Source organism: Mesoplodon bidens (assembly GCF_964165515.1).
Source record: "Mesoplodon bidens genome assembly, chromosome: X".
Lineage (NCBI taxonomy): Eukaryota > Metazoa > Chordata > Mammalia > Artiodactyla > Ziphiidae > Mesoplodon > Mesoplodon bidens.
In genome coordinates, this window is record NC_138163.1 from 22079186 (window position 1) to 22102966 (window position 23781).

The 23781-nt window shown below is 41.5% G+C and overlaps 1 protein-coding gene across 1 annotated transcript in view; it reads left to right on the forward strand.

Annotated features, from left to right (window-relative positions):
* LOC308608793 (germ cell-less protein-like 1) overlaps positions 1–21525 on the forward strand; it is a gene marked incomplete at its 5' end in the record, with an annotated part of 32109 nt that extends 10584 nt beyond the window's left edge. The window contains one exon of the mRNA XM_081222132.1: positions 19894–21525. Within this exon, the coding sequence (XP_081078258.1) occupies positions 19894–21359 (1466 nt within the window). The 3' untranslated portion in view covers positions 21360–21525. The remainder of the gene's footprint in view (positions 1–19893) is intronic.
* Positions 21526–23781: the final 2256 nt, after the last annotated feature.

A 23781-nucleotide genomic window follows, 5' to 3' on the forward strand; every position in this document is an offset into this window, starting at 1 on the left:
GAAGCAACTGTCCTATCCCAGAGCACTTGTGCCCACAGTTTCTGTTCAAATACTTAAAAATTGAATGTGTGATGAGTAAGTAAGGCTACAAAATAATAATTCCTATATAAGTTATTTAATTCTGTGTTTTTTAGTGTATATAGCCGCTATTGCTCTATGCAAGGAGGTTCTAACAAAGCATGACACAATAGATAACTTGTGAAGATATTTTAGAAGGGATTGACAAAAGTTTGAAAACTTTTGATTTTCCTATTCTAACCCGCACCAGTCATCCATAGCTTTTCAAGTCTCTCTTTGGTAGCCCCAATTCAAACACGTACAAACATGTATGCGTGCACACATGCACGCTTACATACATACAGACACACATACAGAGTACATAAAAGACAACATTCACTCCCAGGATGGAAAAAAGGTAAGGATTCTAAGCATCAGGCCAGGCTAGCCGTGCTCTATGAAATAATGATTAGAGCATGCATTTATTGAATGCATACTATGGGCCAGGAAAACTGTCAAAATATTTTCTTAACATTATTGAATTTGAGCCTCACATTTCATTTATCACCATTTCATGTATGAGGGAAACTGAGACTCGGAGAGTCTAAGTAATTTGCCCAAGTTCACAGTTAGTGAGCAAAAGAACTTGGCTTGCAGCCCAGGTTTCCCTGACCAACTATGCACATTCTTTAGTTATTGATTTCACTGCCCACAAAAAAATATGGCAACCTTGTTCAAGATTTGAAGGGTTATTCAGGCTCTATCAACCTTCATTTGGGAAGCACAATGGAATAAATAAATGCAAGTGTGGGTCTCATGCCGTGATCAACAAATGCTCTAGTAGAATAACTGCCTCACATAGCACTATATCCATTTGAATGTCTTCAAGTGCAGATGTCAGTGTGGTTTATATATGGCACCAATTAGAGTCCTTTTCTATGCAGAATGTGGTGTTGCATAAATTAGTTGTTCACCTACACTGACGTGTCTTAAAGACGGTTGGGCAAATTCATGGGCAAGAAAGTGTATTTTTCAGTAAGTCCCTCTGAGAATAACCAAGAACACAGAGGGAAAGAAAGCAATTGCTCAACCAGATTATGAGTTTCAAATGAAGCTTTCTCAGAGCAGCGACAAAATGAATTATCACAGGAGCTAACCGGATGGTGGGAAAAAGGCATTGCTTGACTCAATGGTCTCTCAGGAGAGGCAAGAAACAGGTTTTCTAAAATATATAAACGAATCCAACTGTTCTACTTAGACTCCCTGGCTGCAGTAGAGTATCTGGAGTTGAACTAAATATTGATGACTGAAAACAAAGGAACATGAAAATCCACCCGTCCACATGCTGATAAATTATTTTACCCTAATGTTAAAAAGGTTACAGGTTAAAAAGTTATTTGAGCACTGTGTATTTAGTGGAATCTCTTTATGGCATTGATGGAGGAAACTCACAATGGGGTTTTAGGCTAATTGTGAGATGTTGGACTTTTACACAGATTAGTGCTCCTCAAACTTTAATGTGCTTACCAGCCACCTGAGTTCTTGTTAAAAAAGTAGATTTTGATACAACCAATTTGGGGTGTAGCCCGAAATTACGCATTTTTAACATGTTCTCATGTTATGCTGAGTACAAGGGTCAATATGCCTTCATAGGAGTAAGCCAGCCAGGCTGTTAGGCGGGTGAGGGAACCGCCTTTGCTGGGGTAATATACTATGATATATTAGTGTTGAATGCAAAACGTGGACATTTTAAGAGAAAAAAAGTTCACAATGTAGACTTAATCAAAATTAAAATTTTTACCCATCAAAAGATACTGTTAAGAAAATGACAAGCCTCAAAATGGAGAAAGTATTTGCAACACATATATCTCATAAAGGACTTGTACCAAGAATGTATAAAGAACTATAACTCAGTAGTAAGAAAACAAATAACCCAATAAAAAATGGGCAAAAGACTTGAACAGACACTCGACGAAAGAAGGTACACGAATTGCCAATAAGCACTCGAAAAGGTGCTCAACATCAATAATCAAGAGACAAAACCATAAAGAGATACCATCTCACACGTGGTAGAGGCAAGGATGTGGAGCAACTGGAATGTTCATACATTAATGGTAGAGGTGTAAAAACTGACAACTACTTTGAAAAACTGGCAATTTATTTTAAAGTTAGACCTATATTTTCCGTATGACCCAGAGATTCCACTCTTAGGTGTTTATCCAAGAGATGAAAAACATGTCTACAAAGAGACTTGGGCAAGAGCCTTATTCATAATATGAAAAAACAACAGCAACTCAAAAATTCATTAGCAGGAGGTTGAAAAGCAATTTGTGTTATATTCATCCAATAACACACTACTCAGCAATAAAAAGGAATGAACTACTAATATATGCAACAACGTGGATGACCCTCAAAACCATTATGAAAAGTGGAAGAAGTCATACACAAAAGAGTAAACACTGTAGATTTCCATGTATGTGAAATTATATAACAAACACAACTAGTCTGTTGTGATAGATATGAGAAAATGGTTACTTCTGGGTGGTGGGAATTGACTTGGAAGGGGTACAAGGAAATTTTTTATATTTTGATTGGCTAGTAATTACTTGGTTGTATACAATTGTCAAAACTCATCAAGCTGTACACTTAATATCTGGAGATTTTGTGTAAATTATACCTCAATTTTTAAAACCCATTTTACTTTAGAATTGTTCGTGAAAGCTTTTAATAATTTTCACAAATGATGATCCAAATAATGAATTTATAAAGGCCTTTTCTTCCAATTAGAATCAGTGATAATATTGGCATACATATTCTCCACCCTTTTTTTTTGAATCCACTCGAATTTACTTATTTATTTATTTATTATTACTATTTTTTAATTTTTCGCTGCATTGGGTCTTCATTGCTACCTGCGAGCTTTCTCTAGTTGCGGCGAGCGGGGGCTACTCCTTGTTGTGGTGGGTGGGCTTCTCATTGCGGTGGCTTCTCTTGTTGTGGAGCGTGGGCTCTAGGCACGTGGAATCTAGGCAGTAGTTGTGGCACATGGGGTCAGTAGCTGTGGCTAGTGGGCTCTAGAGCACAGGCTCAGTAGTTGTGGTGCACGGGCTTAGTTGCTCCTTGGCATGTGGAATCTTCCTGGACCTCGGCTCAAACCTGTGTCCCCTGAATTGGCAGGCAGATTCTTAACCACTGAGCCACCAGGGAAGCCCCTGGCCATCATTACTTAAAATAATTTTCTGCACTCTCTTCTCCTCCTGGCAATGTGACTACACATTTGCTTTACCTCTTGATATTGTCCCACAGACCATTGCTGTTCTGCTCTTTTCAATCATTTTATTCTGTGCTTTGGTTTATATAGTTTCTACAATAACATCTTCAAGTTCAATGATATTTTCTTCTGCAGTGTTTAATATGCTCCTACAACTATCCAGGGAACATTTCATTACAGGTATTGTATTTTTCAGCTCTTGAAGTTCTATTTAGTTCATTTTTAGAGATTTGATCTCTTCTCATTATATGTATGTTTTCCTTTACATTATTTAACATATTTATAATGGCTGTGTTAAAATATTTATATGCTAACTCCATTTATGTTATTTCTGGGTCTATTTTTTATTGTTTATTATAAATTTTTATTTATTTAATTTATTTTTGGCTGGGTCTTTGTTGCTGCTCATGGGCTTTCTCTAGTTGCAGTGAGTGGGGACTACTCCTTGTTGCAGTGCACGGGCTCTAGGTGTGTAGGCTTTGGTAGTTGTGGCACGTGGGCTCAGTAGTTGTGGCTCACGGACTCTAGAGTGCAGGCTCTGTAGTTGTGGCACACGGGCTTAGTTGCTCTGTGGCATGTGGGATCTTCCCGGACCAGGGCTCAAATCCATGTCCCCTGCCTTGGCAGGTGGATTCTTAACCACTGCGCCACCAGGGAAGACCTGGGTCTATTTTTTAAATTAACATTTCCCCGGTTATACATCACATTTTCCTGATTCTTTGTAGGCATATTAATTTTTTTTTTTTTTGGTGGTATGCGGGCCTCTCACTGCTGCGGCCTCTCCCGTTGCAGAGCACAGGCTCAGCAGCCATGGCTCACGGGCCCAGCCGCTCCGTGGCATGTAGGGTCCTCCTGGACTGGGGCACGAACCCGTGCTCCCTGCATTGGCAGGTGGACTCTCAACCACTGAGCCACCAGGGAAGCCCCGAGGCCTATTAATTTTTGATTGGTTGATGGGTATTGTAAAATTTACTTTATTGAGTGTCTATATTTTATTGTCTTCCTTTAATGAAGAACTTGTTTTGGCAGGCAGTTATTTTACTTGTGGATCAACTTGATCATTTTATGGCTTTTAAAAAAAAACTTTAAGTGGGATCTAGAATAGTTTAAAGTCTAGGACTATTTTAGTTCTGCTACTACAGGGTGATGTCCAGAGATGAAGCTACTGAAGGGCCCAGTCGATGGCATGAGCAGTGGTTTCCCCGGAGTTCAGAGGGGTCATCGGTTTGATCTGGGATGGTCAGAGAAGACTTTACTGGGCAGAGGGTACTTGATGTGTCCCTGGAAGGAGGCTAGAATTCAAACAGGCTGAAAAGACAGAGAGGTTTCTAGGCAGGGAAGATTCCAGAATCACAGCTGTAGAAGTGGCAATGCTCAAGGCAGGACTGTTCCTGTGACTGAACTGTCCAGCTGGGCTGGGCTGGGTAAAGTGGAAATAAAGCAAAAAGGCAGAAATGAGGGCCAATTTTGTCACTCCTCAATGATGAAAAATAGGGCATAACCATTTTGGGGAAGGTTCATGCTATTTCGAGATCTGTTTGGATCCACATGGTGGCTTCACAAGGTTTTATAGGATAAATCTGAGCACTGCAGAGCCACCCAGCCTATTATATGAACTGGAATCACATTCAAGGGCTAATGGGAAACAAATAATGTACCATTTCTGGTCCAGCTTTTTGTAAAGCAATAAATTGCTTTGAAAATACAGTATTTATGCAAATGTGGTATTACTATCAGTTACCACATTTGCATAGCCATCTGCTACATTTTTAGAGCTAAGCTCAGAAATCTTTCCACTCCAAGACTCTAAACAAGGCTTTGTGATACCTATCACGTTATGTACCAACAAGCTTTTAGGATGGCTAGAAGTCCATCCTATGACCATTGAAACAAAAGCCATCTGGACATATTGATTATTAATAGATTTTCAATTAATTAATGTAGTCTTGAGCTAAGACTTTGCACACCAGTTCTACCTACGCATGTGCTGAATATGCACTGTTACAGCCAGGGAGCTTCCTCTGGCTCTTCCCATACACTCAGAGCCTAGCAAGATGGAACAGAGATTCACTCACTCACTCACTCACTCATTCATTCATTCAACCAACGAACCACAAAATATTTGTTATGTGCCAGACACAGCTCTAAGAGCTGGGCATATAGATATGAACAAGATAGAAAGAAATCCCTGTCTTCATAGATGTTACATTCCAGTGGGGAAAATAGAAATAAATTGATCTGAAATATGAAGTCAGGTAGTGACAGTGTGTGAAACAAAGAAAGCAGGACAGAGGGACAGAGTGCGACTGGAGTGGTACTGCAGATAGACTCAGCATGGAGGGCCTGTCCTATGCAACGACATTTAAGCAGAGGCCTAAAGAAAGTGAGCGAGTGAGTCATGTATGTGTCTGGGTGAGAGTGCTCTGGGCAGAGGTAACAGTAAGTGAAAAGTATGTGAGGGAGAAGCTTGCCTGGCACATTCAAAAAAAGAGCAAAGAGAACAGTGTGTCTGGAACATAGTGAGCAAGGAGGAAAACGGTAGGAGATCAAGTCAGAAAAACCGGCATATGAACTAATCATATAAGCTATGGTAAGAAGTTGTCTTTTCTCTGGGAGAGAAAAGAAGACACTAAAAGGTTTGAGCAAGAAATAAAATGTTACATCAGAGGTTCCGATTTAACTTTTTGGAATAGGGTATTTTCAAAAGTTCCTCCGATGATTCTAATGTGCATTATGGGCCGAGAATCACTGTTTAGCAGGATTACTGTGTCTGCCTTTTGAGAACAGATTTTGTGCAGAGGGAGCAAGGGTGGAAGCAGGAACAGCAGTTAGGAAGCTGTTATAATAATCTAGGCCAACGCTGGTGATGCCTTGGATTAAGGTGCTTTGAGACCCAGAGGAGCACGAGTTGGCTCTGAGCGCCCCCGTCAACACCTTGGCTACGGCTGCGAGATGGGGACGCATCTGGTGCTCTGGCCTTTCAGCCCTTCTTTCTCTATAGCTGGACTGGCCGAGCCTCCCCCCACCCCTTGCAGAACCAGAGAATCGTGCCTAACCAATAAGGGGGACTTAGGAAGTCTTGGTTAAATATTTCAGGGACCTCATCATAAAATCCTTCTCTAATGCAATGACAAAATTCTAGCAACCGAGCTTATGTTCTCCTGTGGCTTTGCCCCCCGACACAGATTAAACTGAAGCTTTATGATCAAACACTTGCCCACCTGGGATCTGGTCACCCAGGTTCTCCAGGTAAGGGTAAGGGTCCATCCTCACCTACCCTTCCTCTAAAGGCTAGATGTCTTATGTTATTTTAGTCTAATTTTAATAATGAGTACTATTTTTGAGCACTCACTCTGGGCTATGCACTTTTCTAAGCATCTTGTACCAACAAATCCAGTCATCCCCATAACCCTAGGAGGTGACTGCTGCAATTATACCTGTTCAACAGATGATGTAACTGAGAATCAGAGCTGTAATAAGTAACTTGCACAAAGTCGCACTCTAAGTCCCAAGGCCAGGATGTAAACCTAGGTCTGTATGACTCCAAAGACGGTGAGCTTTTAATCAGTTAACGTCTCCCATTCCAGAAGCCAGCTTCAGACGAGACCTGGAACCTGCTGACAAACACCTCCACCTTACTGCCTCCCTGGATCTCTGCCTCATCCTGCCCTTCCACGATGGGCGTTTTCCCTCTGCTTGCACTGCCCTGAAACTCTAAACCTGTTTGATGTGCTCTGGCTGTTTTGTTCCAGCTTCAAACAAGTGGCTGTATCTGGTTTCTGGGTACCTGGCTGCCCTTTGGAGTGGGGGTGAGTCTGACTACTTCTCCAGGAAGCTTGCCTTCTTCCAGAACAGTGACGTTTGAGTGTGTGGCAGCTGGACATCCTCATTCCTGTCATGCCATCTCCTCCTGCCCTTCCAGGAGTGCCATTTGCTCTTACTTCTGGGGAGCCAGCAGCACCATTTGGAAGGGACAGTACCTCGTCCTCTTACTAGGGCTCTAGTTTGCACCCTGGGGAATGTGAACTTCTAAAGCCCTTGGGAAAGGCAAAACTCCATCAGCACCTGCAATCTTTCAGCATCTCTGACAAATGGAAGCAAATAGATATAAATACATAGATATAAATATAAATATATTCTTGCACAGGTGTGTGCAAATACAGTTTTCAATATTAACAATGCATTACACGGTGACTTATCTATCTGCAGCTGATAAAATATATTTGAAGAAGGAGCTTCTTGGAGTCTTCCAAGTGCTTAGGTGTGAACAACTCTCTTGGGCAGCTGAATGTGTGTGTGCGGAGAATGCTGGAATATGCAGGCCGAGCACTACCAAATGATTTATTAAAAATCACCCTAGACACAAATTTAAAATTGTTAATAAAAAATATGAGCAAAGAAAGGTGATTGGAATATAAACTACTAAGTAAAGTGGGAGAGGACCTAATTTGTATCTGATATGCAGCATTAAAAACTCAATTTGTACATGAATTTTGTAAAGCCCAGAGTTTATTGAAACTGACTGTAAATATATAAAGAAGTATTCATCCTCCGGTGGAAAAAGGTAAAAAGGAGTGCTCAGATGGAAGGGTCACTGTGCTGCTTGTTCAAAAAGCTGCTCTTTGCTTTTTGTTAACAAACAATGGCCAGTTCATTTTCTACATTTTCAGCCAAAAATACATCTATGTGTCACAGACCTGATAAAAGCCTCTAGTGTCAAGTGGAGTCTATCACTGCCGAGGGCACAAAGGTGACACTGAAGCAGCCAATACTGGCCTTCACTGGCTCCTACTAAAAGTAAGCAGGATGTGTGGGGTGGCTTCAAGGAGCTGAGCACCTCCGATGTTCCCTTCTGTGGCCAAAGGAACTGAATATATTGGGTGGGGGTTTTCTCTCTTCTGCTCTTCCCTGAAAACAACCTCCAAGTAACCACTTGGCAAACCTAGCTATGCCACCTGTCATCATTTTGTCTCTGGCTGGTTTCTCTCTTTCTCTTATCTCAAGGTTGTTTTTCATCATATCCGCTAACACTGGGGATCCTGGAGGATCCTTTTCCCTGGCTCAGTGAGCTTCGGGGTTGCTTTCAGCCTACTTTCCTCCACTCCCCTTCTTCCATCCCCAAACCTGCGGTTGGGTGGGCTTGGCAAATGCAAATTCACTTCAGAATTGACCTGAACTAAAAAAAGCTGAGAAGAGCTAGCTTCTAACTAAAACTACCTCTATAGGAGCCATAAAAGGATGACAGTGCATTACTGGCTCCTCTGGGAGGTGGATTAGCACAGTATTTTAACAGGTTTGAGGATCAGGCAGACCTGGGTTCTTGTAGGAACTGTACTATTTTAATAGCCAATTGACTCTGTAGAATAATGAGGATTAAATTAGATGGTGTATATGGAGTGTTCAGTACAGTCCCCAGAACAGTGATAATAGTGATTATGATTCTGAAACATGCCACTAAGGGCAGCCCCAGGAAGAATTTGCAGCACTGAACACCTACTGCATGATAAACAAAGCATTCCCTGTTCTCAAGTTCCTCACAGACTACCAGGGGATATCACAGCTATGCATGTGTATCTGAAGCATAAGACTGGTAGTAGCAAGTATTATGTGAGGAGGTCACAGAAGGAGCTGAGAATGGAAGGGAAGGGAAGAGAAAAGAGAAGAGCACCATTCACCGGAGAAAATGTCATCCAAGAAGCAGACATGGACCTGAGACTTGAAGGATGAATAATTGTCTCAGATACTCTGTGGAAGATCAAGGGATAGACATCATGAATAAAGAGTGAGTAGCATGGTTCTAGACTATATATCATTTATCACTGTCATAGTCCCCCATAGTGTCTGGCACACAGTAGTTGTACAATCAGCATTTGTGGAATGAGTGAAACCAACTGGTAGGGCTTCATGAATGGAGGGAAGGGAACTGCAGGATGTGTATGGTTACTTTGGGTCAATCAGTGGAGTCATGAGAGGGAGGTGTTTACTCCCCGTTTAACCTTGCACCCCCATGCCCACAGCTCCTTTTCCTCTATCCAGGCATTCAAGTCCTCTGGCCCTCACCAACCAGGGCATTCAAGATATATCTACTGCTAATGTGGCTTTGTTCACTCTGACGCTCCTCAGGACCCTGCTTTTTAAAAAATATAGTAGTCTATATTTTTATAGACTATAAAAATAATGGTCATCAATGGCTTAAATATCACCTTTGTTTCTCAAAGGTCATGGGCTCTTCCCTGGCAATATTTTGTAAGGCTCCATCACATGTTCTGAGGTCAAGGCTATGTCCATATGCTTTAGCATTCTCTGTTTAACAACAATGTCATGGAATTTAAATAACCAGGTCTCTTTGCTCTACCAAATGCCAAATCATGACATTTGTCTGCATTGTTGGTTGCCCCTCTTGTTAACATTGCAGGCCTTTGAAAATGGCCTAGAGAGACCATCTGGCATTCAACATGTTCATTTTACAAAGAAAGAAACTGAGGCTCAAAGAGGAAAAAAGCTATCTGCCCAAAGTCATATATCAAGTTATGGCAGGATAGGAGCTAGTACTCACATATTTCCCCTCCTTTTTTTGGTTCTTAGATCATGTAATTGGAGCCGCTAACATTTGTTTTATTCTTCTCATTAATTCATACTCTTCTCTCAACCCAATTCTCACCTCCACCATGGAAACATAAGCAGGGAATTTCATCCATACTAAAATGTTAGTGATGCTATCTGACATGTAACTCTCCAGTCTGAGAATCTTAACAGTCCCCAAAGCGTGGCTACTGGGGATGTGGATGATTATTTAAGATCCCCTACTTGCCAACAGGGTTTCAGAACATGCTGCTCTAGAGACATTGAGTGCAGTTAGCACATTTCCACATAACTGGGCTCAAGTTTTAACTGTGAAACTTAATCTCTAAATGACCCTAGGCAAGTTAACTAACTTCTACATGCCTCAGTTTCCTTATTTTTAAAATGGGGATGATGAAAATTTATGCACAGGATTGTCCTCAGAATTAAGTATAATAGTACAATACACGTAAAGAGCTTAAAAGATGGAGAGAAAGCCTCATCTGTACCTGATAGAGATAATTTAGATGATGAGATTTGGATCTTTCAGCTGATGAGATTTAAATGAGATTTTGGATTCTGAGCTGATGCTATAATGAGATGAGATGGGAACATTGTGAATGTATTTTGCACTTAGAAGGGATGCAGGTCGTTGGAGGTCAGAGGACAGACAGTGGTTGGCAAAATTCTAAAATAGTCTTCAATATTCCTGTCTCCTGGTGTATAAGCCTTTCCCTTGAATGTGAGCAGAATCTGTGAATGTGATGGATGTCACATCCGTATTAGATTATGTTGTATGGTAAAGATGAAGGAACTTAACGGATGTAATGAGATCCCTATTTAGTTGGACTTTGACTTAATCAAGAGAAAGATTATTCTAGGTGGGTCTGAGATATTCAGGTGAGCCTTTTATAGAAGACAGTGGAGATGAGATATAAAAGTCTCTCTCCTGCTGGCCTTGAAGAAGCAAGTTGCAAGGTAATGAATTCTGCCAACAACTACCTATATGCTTGGAAGAGGACTCCAACCCTCAGATGAGACCACAGCCCCAGTGACACTCTGACAGTAGTCTGCGAGACCTTGAGCAAAGGTTCCAGTTAAGCCATTCTATACTCAACTCACAGAACTGTGAGATAATAAATGGATATTGTTTTTAAGCCACTAAGTCTGTGGTAATTTAGTATGTACAGTAACTGTTCAATAAATCAGTTTCCTTCTACCACTTATTTGGATATCTGAGCACTTTACGCTTATTAAATCTGGACTCCATGTCATGGGTTTCTTCCTCTTGTCTCCCATGCTTCTGATCAGGCCTCATCTGCCATGACTTAATTCTTAAGTGCCCCTGGTGTCTGTACACCCAGCCTTGCCCTGTCTGAACTCTACCTGGAGGTCAGAGCATTCCCCTAGTATCTTTGTCCCTGTAGCCACAATTACTCAAGGGGCAGGTGCTACTTACCATTGAAATACTATTCTCTACATTTTCTGCTTCTTTGGTTGGTAACCTTTGGTGAGACCTCAAAGTCCCTCTGGCTGTCCTAGCACTAAGCAGTTCCAACTGAGTGCCTTGGAGACAAGATGCCCTCCTCCACTCACTGACTTTCAACTGCCATTGTTGACAGTTTCACAATGGGCCCTTCATGGAGGAATGACAGCTCCTGAGGGTGCTGTCCTATTACTTCAGTGCCTACTCCCTGGTTCCTCACAGTATGTAGTTAGTTAACCTCCCCAATGTTCCTCACATTTGTCTCCACGCCAGGCAGGCACAGGACCACACTGCTTGATCTCAGGCTTATGGACAACATCTGGGGCACATCTGTGCATGTACTGGGCCATCCAGGGCTTCCACTTAGTGTCTTTAGGGGCCTGCATGGCCTTGGACCTCAGCTGATGGTTGGGTCTTTTCCATCCAGTGCAGGAAGTGTCACAACCTATGGAGAGTACTGTCTCCTCGGCTGGCCTCGGAGCTCCCCAAGCAGGCTTATGACTGAAAATGAAGAAACTGAGGTTCACTGGGATGAGATGACTTGCTCAAGTGGCTGAGCCAGGTCAGTCAGACTCCAAACTCTAGGGAATTAACAGTTCAACCATTGTAGTATGTAATCTGTTCTCCTGGGTTGTGGAAAATTTTGGCTCAGGAATTTGGAGATTTAGTTTCTGGTCCTAACTATGCCATTCATTTAATGTGTACATTTGGGCAAGTCTTGTTTGTTCTTCTGTGAATCTCAATTTTCCCATCAATAAAATGGGGGGAATAAAGGAGACTGCTATGTCAAATGACCTTCTAGGTCATTTCCAGCTCTGCCCTTCAAAGACTTTATAAAATATACATTAGGGCCCCTAGTTTACCTGACTATTTTGGAATATCATGCTTTGTCATTGTAACTGCTCAGGGACCCAAGGCCACTAGTAATTTTAATTGATAGAATATGGTAATGAGACAATGAAAATTGATTCTTTATGTCAGGTTGTGATGTATCATATCTGTTCAATCAATACATATTTGCTAAATGCCTGTTCTGCCCAAAACAATGGATTACGTGCTGTGGGGAATTCAGAGAAGTAGGAGAAATATCACCTACCCTCCTGGAACTCAGTACTAATGAGGGATGTGGGAACCAACTGAAAAATCTATATTCTAAGACAGCAGTGTATAAGAACCATAGGATAAATTATAATGCAATGAGCAGGGGGAGTGGTCAATGCTTTGACTTTAGATGCCAGAGATCTAGATTCTAGACTCACCTCTGAGTCATCCGCTCACTGTGTCACCATTGCAGGACACTTCTCCTCATTGGACCTCACTTTCCTGAACAGTGAGAATTTTCAGTGTTGGCATTAGAAGATTCTATAAGATGAGATAGACAATTTTCGGTAAAAGTGAATGAAAAGGCTTATTGATTTTAGTATTGTATTCCCAGCATCCTTCCTGGGTGGAAGAAGGGTGGATGGAGCAAGTGAGAGTCAAGTTGGGCTTTAATGAATGGAAAGAATATTAGGTAAGAATAAGTGAAAGAACTGCATTGCAGGTCATATAAGCAGCATGAGTATCGGGATGTCAAATGGACCATATGGCTGGAATGAAAGGGTTCCTTTGGGGAGAAACACAATACAAAGTTTGAAAAGAAGACAGGGACAAGACTGTGGAAGACTTTGACTGGCAGGATAAGTAGTTGACTTTTACTTGTACTGAAGCTTTTGGGAACCAAAGAAGGTGTTTTTAGGTTGTTTGTTTGGTTGTCTGGTTGGTTAGTTGGTTTGTTGGTTTTAAATAAGGCAGTAGCATGATGAGAGTCGTATTTAGACAAGGAGGCACTCATGGCTGTCTGGAGTGTTGAATTAAAGAGGCTGAGATTAGAGGCAGAGGCAGCAACAATCCACATGAGAGAATGTGAGAGGCTGTACTAAGGCAGAGGCAGTAGGGGTGAAAATAAAAGAATGGGTTATTTTCAAAAATCACTGTGCAGGAAGACTTAACAGGGTCTGCTGTATGATTAGATATGGGAACTGAGGAAAGGATGAGGCAAAACCAATGCCAGAATTTCTCTCAATGTCACTTGGAAAATGAATATTTCACAGAAAGAAAAAGTCAAGGGAAAAGACAGACTTGAAAGCACAGGCAAGTGTACTTTGAGACTGACTGAATTTGAGGGCTGGCAAGACATCCATACTCAGTAATCCAAAGTGATGAATTGAAGTTCATGAGCGAGGTCACACAGTTACAAGGCAGTGGAGCCAGGATTTGAATCCAGACAGTCTGGCTCTATGCTACCCTTCTATTGATGCCCTAACGAATTACCACAGACAGTGGCTTTACACAATGCTCATGCATTATCTCACAGTTCTGTAGGTCAGAAGTCCAGGCATGCTTAACTGGGTCCACTGCTTAGGGTCTCAGATGGCTGAAATCAAGTGTTGGTCAGCTGGGCTATTACTGGGACGCTCTAGGAATAATTTATTTCCAAGATCATTCACTTATTGACAGAATCCAGTTTCTTGAGGTTGTAGGACTGAAGTTCCCATTTTCTTGTTAACTGTCAGCCTGAGATCATTTTCACCTTCCAGAGGCTGCCTACATTCCTTGGCCCATGGTCCCCTTCATCTTCAAAGTCAGCAAAGGCATATGTAGTCCTTCTCTTGCTTCAAATCTCTCTGACTTCCCCACTGCTACATCACTCTTAGCCCCTCTGATGATATTAAGGGCTCATGTGATTACATCGGGCCCACCAAATAATACAGAATATTCTTTTTATCTTAAGATCAGTTCAGTAATACTTCAAAGTCCCTTTTGCCAAGAAACAGAACATAACCCCAAGTGTGACACCAGAGGGCAAAGATCATGAACTACAGAGCATATACTCTGAACTGCTAAACTCTGATATAAAATATCAACCCAGGTAAATAAATTATGTATATTCATACAGTGGAATACTACTTAGAAACAACGATGATAAGTACAACATGGATAAATTTCAAAAAAAAAAAAAAAACCCATCAGGCTGAGCAAAAGAAGCCAGGTACAAACAAGCCAGATACACATTGTATTGATATCATCCTATTTATATGGTGTTGCAGAACAGGTCAAAGTAATCTATAGAGACAGAAAGCAGAGCAGTTGACTGCAGCTGGAGGTGGGGGGAATAACTGCAAGAAAGCATGAAAAATATGTTTGTGATGATGAATCTATGCTATATCTTGATTGTGGTGGTGGTCACATGGGTAAATGCATACTCAAAATAAGTGCATATTGTTGTAACTGAACAATAGTTCAATAAGATTGATTTTTAAAAACTAACACAGAGAGGTCCAACAGCTAACTGATAAGAATTCTGGAATAAAAGCACAGATAAAATGGAAGGAAGGAAATTGTCCCTGAAAACAGTAGAAGACGATTTCTTCCAGAGTGGAAGGACATAAGTCTTCAGATGAAAAGGGCCCATCTAGTCCTCAAAAAAATAATGAAGAATGACTTGCTTTCTCTCTCTCACACACATACATTACTGAGAAATTTCAGAACAACAAAGAGAAAGAGAAAGTCCTAAAGATTTCCAGAGGTTCAAAATTGGTCACCTCTAAAGGAATAAGAATCAGACTGCTATCAGACTCCCCATAAACAACACTGGAAACCTGAATACAATCAGGAAGTATATACAAAGTTATAAGGAAAACTACAATTTTATCTCACTGAAACTATTAGTGAAACCTCATAGCAGAATAAAGTCTTTTTTAGACATGTAAGGACTCAGAAAGTTCATCTTCCTAACTCCTTTTCTTAAAGCATTCCCTACAGATGTAATCAAGAAAAATAAGAAAAAATCATTAAAAAAGACGTTATTGGATCTACCCTAGAAGAGTATTGAAGGAAATTCTTAAGATATCACTGTAGGCTGTGAAACATGACCAGTTTGAAGTTTGAATTAGAGTGGGTACATGGCGTGTTCTCGAGAGACCCCACAAACAAACACACAAACAGACAAACTCAGGCCTCCATAGATGAAATCATACGACTGAAAACTGAAAAAACTGCTAAAGGGACTGAAGCACTCCAGCCCCTATGAACTGTCAAAACTAAAAACTGATTGGCCCATGGCTTCTTTTGAACCCCAGAGTGAGGAGAAATTAATGGTAATGGAATCAGAATTGATCAGGAGAGGGACAACAGAGACAAAGCAAAGAGAAGGTCCAGAATAAATTAGGGGAGAAGAGAAAGCCAGGGAATCTCAGAAAGCCACATGCGATGTTTGTGAACACTATACCAAAGAACATAAAATTAATTTCTCTTAAAAATGGACAACCAAAGTTTATCAAGGCCAAATCTCCCATAAAGTTATTATAAGAAAAAAAGAAAGAAGCATAACATCCCACAGATGATGAAAGTATGCCAGAAAGATCTGCTCACAAAACAGATAAAACTCAAACTTATGATTTCAAACAAGTTACAAGATATTATGAAAATGATACAGTATGTGAAAGAACAATATATATCAGAATTTAAAACGCTCAGAAAGTAGGTGACATAACTCAGGAAAGAATTATAAACAAAGAAGAATCATTTGAAAAACAAAGACTAACTAAAAGGAATAAAGGAGTGAGAAAACACCATAGAGCCTTTTAAAATAGAAGGTAAAACTATATTTTTAATAACTTAGAAATGGAGATAAAACGAGTTTGAGAGACAAAACTGATAAATATTGATTATAGGCAAAGGATAGTGAATATATACATAATAAAAATTGCTGAAGAAGGCCAAAGGAACAGAATGCCATAAATATAATTTAAAAACCTTTCTTGGTTAAAAAAATTTTTTTGAAATTACATATTGAAAGTATACACTGCATGTGTTGGAATATTGACCCCAAACCAACAACAGCAAGGCACATTCTAGTAAAACCAAAGGAGTTTAAAGAAAAAGAAAAATCCCTTGGACATAGAAAAAAAAGAGCATTTTACTTATAAAGGAAAGAAAATTAGATTATCATCAGACCTTATGCCAAAAGAAAATGGAATAATAAATTTAAGACATCTAGGAAAGAAAAGTGGGAGCCAAGGACTTTTTATCCAGCAAAACTGACTTTCAAGAATAAAGGCCCACAAATTGTTGTCAACATGTAAGAAATCAGGGGATATTATTCCCATGAGTCCTTCCTGAGGAATCTACTAGAAAATGAGCTTTAGACAACCAAAATAACTAGAGAGACATCAACTGGACTGACGTGTAAACAAAATAGTTAATAAATAAAAATAATAAATGTTAAACTTTATTTAAAATATTAATCTATAGAAAAAGCATGGAAAACTTAAGCATGGTTGCAAAATAAAGCATACACTTTATCAACCTTGGCAATAGGAAAAATAAAGGAACAAGCAGATAAAAGCTGGAGGAAGGTAGTGAGGAGATGAAAAGGGAAGGATGTGACTCCAGCTTCTCAGGCTACAAAAGTAGGAAGCTAAGATATTTGTTTGTTGTTAACGGGTCAATAAACGGAATAGTTTGATCATGCTATTGGAATTTGCAGAGGTGATCAGGAAGCTTGCCTTCCCATAATGGAAGTCAAAAGGGTTCCTGGAGGCTCCTTCTGCCCTACCCTTGTTCCAAATCCAAGAGGCCAGCAGGTGACCTAAATAGAGACAACTAGATTCTAAATCCCAGCACTTTCAATCTTAAGCAGAGCGATGTAAGCACAAAATACACATGATTGAAAGTCATCCATGCAAGCAGCAGTTTAAGCTCAAAGTGTTTCTGTCCTGGTTCCTTTCTGTTTCCTAGCCTTGTCTCCAGCCTCCCATTGCATCTGCAAGCTTCCCAATATTCTGCCAATAATGCCCTTTGTTGCTGTTGTCTCAGTTACTGCAATATTGTGATTTATAAGAAATTTATACTTGGTCATTCAGTGGACCAAAATGTATTTCTCATATAAATTTGTTCTTTGTCCACAGTTCCTGGCTCATAGCTCCCCAAACCCTTGGAATTTCATGAACAATAAGAGCAATGTGAGCATCTTTTGTCATAAATTTGGTCTCTTGTCCTCAGCTCCTGAAATCACTTCAGAGCCATGAAGGTAAAATGAGTCTTCTTATTTATAACAAGACCCTTTGCACCATAACTAGGTTTATGTTAATGAGGTGACTTTTGGAAAGCAGCTGGGGATGGGGGACTTGTTGTCAGGGGAACCAACCATGAATAGAGAGTTGGAACTCCCCCTGATTTCTGGGGATAAGAGAGGGGCTGGAGGTTGAATCAATCATCTATGGCCAAGGAATTAATCAATCATACCCATGTAATGAATCCTCCATAAAAATCCAAAAGGACTGGGTTTAGAGAGCTTCCAGGTTGGTGAACACTTGGAGGTGCTGGGAGGGTGGCCCCCCTTCCCACATACCTTGCCCTATGCTTCTCCTTCCATCTGGCTGTTCTTGAGTTATATTCATTTATAATAAACTGGTGATCTAGTGAATAAAATGTTTCTCTGAGTTCTGTGAGCCTCTCTAGCACATTAATTAAACCCAAGGAGGAAGCCATTGGAACCTCTAATACATAGCTGGTCGGTCAGAAGCACAAGTGACAACCTGGGCTTGTGACTGCCCTCTGAAGGGGGTGGGGCAGCCTTGTAGGGCTGAACCCTTAACCCGTGCAATCTGATGCTGTCTCCGGGTAGGTAGTTTCAGAATTGAGATGAATTGTTGAATGCCCAGCTGGTGTCTGAGAAATGCTCATTGGTGTGGGGAACCTCCCCTCATCACACTGGAATTCAGTGTAGAACCCCTTTTAGTTACCTCGGAGTTTTTTGGTGTTGGTGGTAGTGGTGGGGGTGAAGACAGTCAAAGAATACAAATCCAGTAGATCCAGAGTTCCTCCTGGCCCTCCCCTAGATTACTCAATTAACAGAAAAGGTTGAGACAAAGAGAAGGAAGGAGACTTTCCCAAGTCAAACATTGAAGTCGCAATAGACCCAAGAAGGTTGAATGGGAAAGTGACGACAGGAGAGTGTTTGGGGGCTTTCTGCACAGAGGGTGCCGAGTGTTAGGCCACTCCTATGGTGTGAAATGAAAAGTGCTGAGCATTCTCCCTCTTTCGTAAGTTATTTCCTTTCAGACTATTGAGAGGCCTGAACTCCCAACAGACTGAGGCTTTGGAGAGCTGCCAATCCCTTGGCCCAGGCCATTCAGCCAACCTGCCGGAAGACACTGATGACAAGAGGATGCTAATTACCGGAAATTTGTTTGCATACAGAACATGAAACTTTCTCATTATTGGAGGATTTGCATCAGCTACACGATACAGATTCTCAGTGATGACAGAACGTTCTCATTTGATTGGGTTGTACAAATTCTGTGTGGATGACTTACCTCCTAATTAGCAGCAAAAGGGAGACTAGAATGAAGCAGTAAAAACCTAAAGGAAGGTCAGGAGAAATTCTCGTATTTCCTGGTTACTTGAAGGGAATAAAGAAGTAGAAAGCTCAATTTCGTTTCTTTTATGGCTGAGTAATATTCCATTGCATATATGTGCCACATCTTCTCTATCCATTCTTCGGATGATGGACACTTAGGTTGTTTCCATCCTCGGGCTATTGTAAGTAGAGCTGCAATAAACATTTTGGTACATGACTCTTTTTGAATTATGGTTTTCTCAGGGGATAGACCTAGAGTCTGTCATACAGAGTGAAGTAAGTCAGAAAGAGAAAGACAAATACCGTATGCTAACACATATATATGGAATTTAAGAAAAAAAAAAGTCATGAAGAACCTAGGGGTAAAACAGGAATAAAGACACAGACCTACTTGAGAATGGACTTGAGGATATGGGGAGGGGGAAGGGTAAGCTGTGACAAAGCGAGAGAGAGGCATGGACATACATACACTACAAAACGTAAGGTAGATAGCTAGTGGGAAGCAGCCGCATAGCACAGGGAGATCAGCTGGGTGCTTTGTGACCTCCTGGAGAGGTGGGATAGGGAGAGTGGGAGGGAGGGAGATGCTAGAGGGAAGGGATATGGGAACAGATGTATATGTATAACTGAATCACTTTGTTGTAAAGCAGGAACTAATAAAATATATAAAAATAAAATTAATTAAAAATAAATAAATAAATAAATAAATAAATAAGAAGTTAATTATGGAAATTAAGGTGCCTAGAGGAGAGGGCTGGGACCAAAATGTAATTCTCCATAAAGGAATAATCACTAACTGTTTTAGATGGGCAAGAGCGAATTGTGTTCTTGAAATTAATGGGTAAAATTCGCACACAAAGGCCTCTGTTCCACCATCATCCTATGAAGGGAGCCTGAGAGCAATCATCCCAGGAGGGAAAGATAAACAGAGTGGAATCCCTGGTACGGAGTGCCCTTACCCGGCGGGGTGGGGACTAGTGGGTGTGGCTTAGCATGGCGTCCTCTCGAGAGACCTTCAGAGCAAACGTCATAGTGCCCAGCATCACTCTGGGCTGAGCTCGTGCCCGCGGCAACGGCGCCTGGAGAGGAAGCTTGTCCACTGCACCACTGAGGTGTAGGCCATGGGAGCACGAAGCAGTCGGATGCCATGGCACTGGTGGGGGCGTGCCCCAGAGGAGCCAGGTGCCAGTGCGGGGAATGAGGAGGCTGAGGAGGCAGTAGTGGCAGAGAGAGAGGAAGGGAACGAGAGTGAAGAGGCCAGACCCGCCGCCTGTAAGAGGAGCCACAAGCGCAAGACAGGCCCAGGGGAGCCGCTCACAAAAGAGCCCCGCCGGAAACGTGCTAAAGATCATTCAGGGTCCGTTTATGAGGCACTCTTCCTGAGAGGAGAAGGGAGCGACGTGCGGATCTGCGCACTGGGGGAGGAGTGGAACTTGCATAGGGTCTACTTGTGCCAGTCAGGGTTCTTTGCTAGCATGTTCAGTGGCGCTTGGCAGGAGACAAACATGGATACTATAGAGTTGCAGATGCCTGACGAGAACATTGATCGCGAGGCACTGCACGAGGCTTTAGGTTCCCTGTACCGAGGCTCCATTCTCATCCCACCCGGTCGAGTCATCGCCATCCTGGCCACAGCCAGCATGCTGCAGCTGGACGAGCTGATTCAGCGGTGCGGGCAGGTCATGAAGGAGACTGTCAGTGCCCAGACCGTGTGCAGCTACTACTACTCTGCTGAAAGCTACGGACTCCAGACCATCAGGACCATGTGTCTTCAGTGGCTGCTGGACAACATGATGACCCTGTGTAGTGAGGGGCTATTGCGAGAAGTCAGCCTGGATCTGATGAAAGAGGTCGTTGCCTCTTCACGGCTCTTTGTGATGGGGGTGGAGATGAACGTGTACATCATGCTGAAAATATGGATGTTCTTGCAGCTGCAGCCGACATGGAGGGGTCCGCGCAGTGCCCTATTGCCTGACACCAACTCATGGTTTGCCAGGTCCAGGAGGGATTCGGAGGGCACCCCTTTCCTGGAGACCGAGCAGGGCAGAGCCTTCGTGCCAGTGTTCCAGCAGCTGCGGCTTGCCTACATAATGTGCGACCCGATGTCAGCACACGTCATCCAGCAGGATGCGCTGATCCCTCCCTCTTGGTTGTGTCGCTTGTACAGTGAGCATTGCCTTGGCCCCCTCCGGGCTGAGCAGACCAGAATTGTCCGGCCCATGGGCATCTACGTGTCCGACCCCCAGGGGAGAAGCATGCGGTGCGGGAGCCAGCTCCACAGGGACGAGCTGTGCAGCTGGCGGTGGGAAGGCTTCAAATTCTTCTGGGACCTGGTGCTGCGCTACGCCAACCAGCGCATCATTTGCCGGTGCAGCGCACGGAAAAAGTACCGCAGCTTCGGGGTCAGTCTACTCGGGAGGAGAAAGGTCGCGTTCCGCCTGAGCCTGTTCTCCTTGGACAGGGAAGGGAGAGCCGTTTTCAGGAAGGACACAGAATGCCAGATGCTTTCCCTGAGACAGAATCAAGAGCTAGAGGTAATGAACCTGGAAAACCAAGACGTGGTTTTCCCCATATATGTGGCCTGTAACTTCCTGTACCTCCAGCGAGGGGAGCGTTTCCCAGGGCGTTTGCCCCTGTAAAGCAGCTCAGAGAACTGAGCAGCTCTTTCCTGGGGTCAGGGACGACCAGCTTGGTCCAGATGCCAGCTCCTTCTGTGGGACCAACCAGGCTTGCCCATCTCTGGTAACCAATTCTGTCAGAGGCTTTGTTGAACTGTAGCTCATAATACTTGAGATTGTTTACATGAGCATATGAAGAGGACACATTTTGAAGCCCCCCAAACTCCTCGAGAATTCATTTGGGCTGTGAACATGGCAACCTGTCCTCCTGGTTTAGGATCCATCGACACCACCCCCACCCTGCCCATCATTTCTGTGAAGACAAAGAGCTATTGACTTTAAATAGAAACTGTGAGCCTACCTACTCTACTACTCTTAGTGAAACTCTCTTAATATATGTGTTTCCTTTAGTTTGATTAAGTGAATGTTAAAGTAAAAAAAAATAAGTGTACAATTTAGTGGTTTTTATTATATTCACAAAGTTGTACAAACACCACCACTAATTCCAGAATATTTCATCACCTCAGAAGGAAACCTCATACCCATTAAAGGTCACTCCTCAATCTTCCTTTCCCCCAGCTCATGGTAACTACTAATCTACTTTCTGTCTCTATCAATTTGCCTACTCTGGACATTTCATATAAATGGACTCGTACAAATATGTGTCCTTTTTTGTCTGCCTTCTTTCTCTTAGCATAACTTTTCAAGGTTCATTCATGTTGTAGATATGTCTGTACTTTGTTCCTTGTATGGCTAATAATATTCCATTGTATAGATACACCACATTTTGTTTATCCAGTCATCAGTTGGTGGACATTTGTGTTGTTTTCACTTTTTAGTTATTGTGAATAATGCTGCTGTGAATATTCATGTACAAGTTTTTGTAAGCTACTATATGTAAAATAGATAACCAACAAGGACCTACTGTATAGCATAGGGAACGATATTCAATATAGTTGAATATAGTTGTAATAACCTATAATGGAAAAGAATCTGAAAAGGTTTTATATATATATATATATATATATATATATAACTGAAAAAGTTATATATATATATATATATATAAAACTAAATCACTCTACGGTACACCTGAAACATTATAAATCAACTATACTTCAAAAAAAAGTTTTTGTGTATATACCTAGGAATGGAATTGCTGTGTCATATGGTAAATTTATGTTTAGGTTTCTGAGGAATTGCCAGACTTTTTTTCCAAAGTGGCTGCACCATTTTACATTCCCACCATTGGTGTATGAAGATTCCAGTTTCATCACATCTCACTAATATGTGTTACTGTCTTTTAAAAAAAAATGTAGCCATTTTACTGGGTGTGTTTACTGCAATTTCATTGTGGTTGTGATTTGAATTATCTAAATGACTAGCAATGTTGAGCATCATTTCATGTACTTATTGGCCATTTTTATGTAGTCTTCAGAGAAATAACTATTCAAATCACTTAACCATTTTTAAGTGGGTTATTGTCTTTTTATCGTCAAGTTGTAAGAGTTATTTATGTGTTCTGGTTAATTTCCAGAGTTCTCGAAAAGTTGATTTAGAATTTTTGTCAGTGTTCTCATGGCTTTTATGAAGGAAAATATTTTCATAGGCCCTAACTCCACCATTCCCAAAGGCCTTCCCTAATTAGATACTTTTTAAAAAATAAATTTATTTATTTATTTATTTATTTATTATTTCTGGCTGTGTTGGGTCTTTGTTGCTGCATGTGGTTTTTCTCTAGTTGAGGCGAGCAGGGGCTACTCTTGGTTGTTGTGCACGGGCTTCTCATTGCAGTGGCTTCTCTTGTGGCAGAGTATGGGCTCTAGGCGTGCAGGCTTCAGTAGTTGTGGCTTGCGGGCTCTAGAGTGCAGGCTCAGTAGCTGTGGCTCATGGGCTTAGTTGCTCCATGGCATGTGGGATCTTCCCAGACCAGGGCTCGAACCCGTGTCCCCTGCATTGGCAGGCAGATTCTTAACCACTGTGTCACTAGGGAAGTCCCACTAATTGTAAACTTTTAATAACCAATCACTGGAAGATAATTTGCAAGCTATATAACTGCCAAAGGATTCATAACTAGAATACTAACAAACGGATAAAACTGTATGGTAAATTTTTAAAAACCCAATAGAAAATAGATAAAAGTCATGAACAGACATTTCACAAAATAAGATATAATAATGGAAAATTAAAACATGAAAAAAATGTTCAATATCATTAGCCACTAAGGAAAATGCAATTAAAACCATAATGATATATGATATGCACCTATCAGAATGGCTAAAATAAAATAGAATACTGACAATGGCAAATACTGGTGAAGATGCAGAGAGTTTGGATCACTGTATGTTTATGGTGGAACCTATAATAATACAGCCATGTGGAAAGTAGTGTGTCAGTTTCTTTTAAAACTAATTATCATATGACCCAGCAATTACACTCGTGC